General features: G+C 38.0%; 1 protein-coding gene across 1 annotated transcript in view; it reads right to left on the reverse strand.

The window, feature by feature from the left end:
- Positions 1-752, reverse strand: part of snrpa1 (small nuclear ribonucleoprotein polypeptide A') — a 17368-nt gene that overhangs the window by 11556 nt on the left and 5060 nt on the right. The window contains exon 3 of the mRNA XM_032511842.1: positions 329-407. Coding sequence (XP_032367733.1) covers positions 329-407 — 79 coding nt within the window. The remainder of the gene's footprint in view (positions 1-328; positions 408-752) is intronic.

Consider the following 752-nt stretch of genomic DNA (forward strand, 5'->3'; position numbering starts at 1 on the left):
ATTAGTTTCACCTTTTAAGTTGAATTACTGAAATTAATACACTTTTGCACCATATGCTAATTTTTTTAGTTTCACCTATATATAGAACTCTGATGCGGAATGAGAAAGGTGCAGTGTCAACTCAAGTCATTTTGGAAGCTACAGTTTCTTGTGCTGTAGAACACGTAGTATTATAGAGCGGTTGTTATTGTTTTGCACCAGATTTTAGAAGAATATCTATTTCTCTGGTATTTCAGCAAAACAGTAAACTTTGTCTTTTCCAGTTTGATGATATAAACTTCATGTTCAGATGGTTCTATTGCACTTACTGCTGCTAAAATGTACTCACCAGCTCCTGAATGTTGTTGCTTGTGAGAACCAGTTCTGTCAGACTCTGCAGAGATTGTTCCAGGTTCTCACCTATGCGACTGGAGAAACATTTCATGAAGTTACAAGCATGCAGCCATGTTCTAGCTGGTCAAGTATACTGTGACAATTGTAAACAAAGGCAGTACTTTGTTAAGACAGTCTGATGTAATTGACAGTAGTTTGTACCATCTCATAAAGGTCACTATTTTATGTCAGCAACAGGCAGTGTCAGTTGTGTGTGCGCTTCTTGACAAGGCTCAACTAAAGCAGAGGCAGGGTTGGGTATATTCACATCCAAACATATGCCAGTCACTGAAATGCAGTATTTTCTCTCGGTTATAATGTACATTAGGGCTGCACAATTAATCGAATTTTAATCGCGATCACGATTTTGACTTCCCACG

Source organism: Etheostoma spectabile, unplaced genomic scaffold (genome assembly GCF_008692095.1).
Source record: "Etheostoma spectabile isolate EspeVRDwgs_2016 unplaced genomic scaffold, UIUC_Espe_1.0 scaffold48, whole genome shotgun sequence".
In the NCBI taxonomy this organism is placed as follows: Eukaryota; Metazoa; Chordata; class Actinopteri; order Perciformes; family Percidae; genus Etheostoma; species Etheostoma spectabile.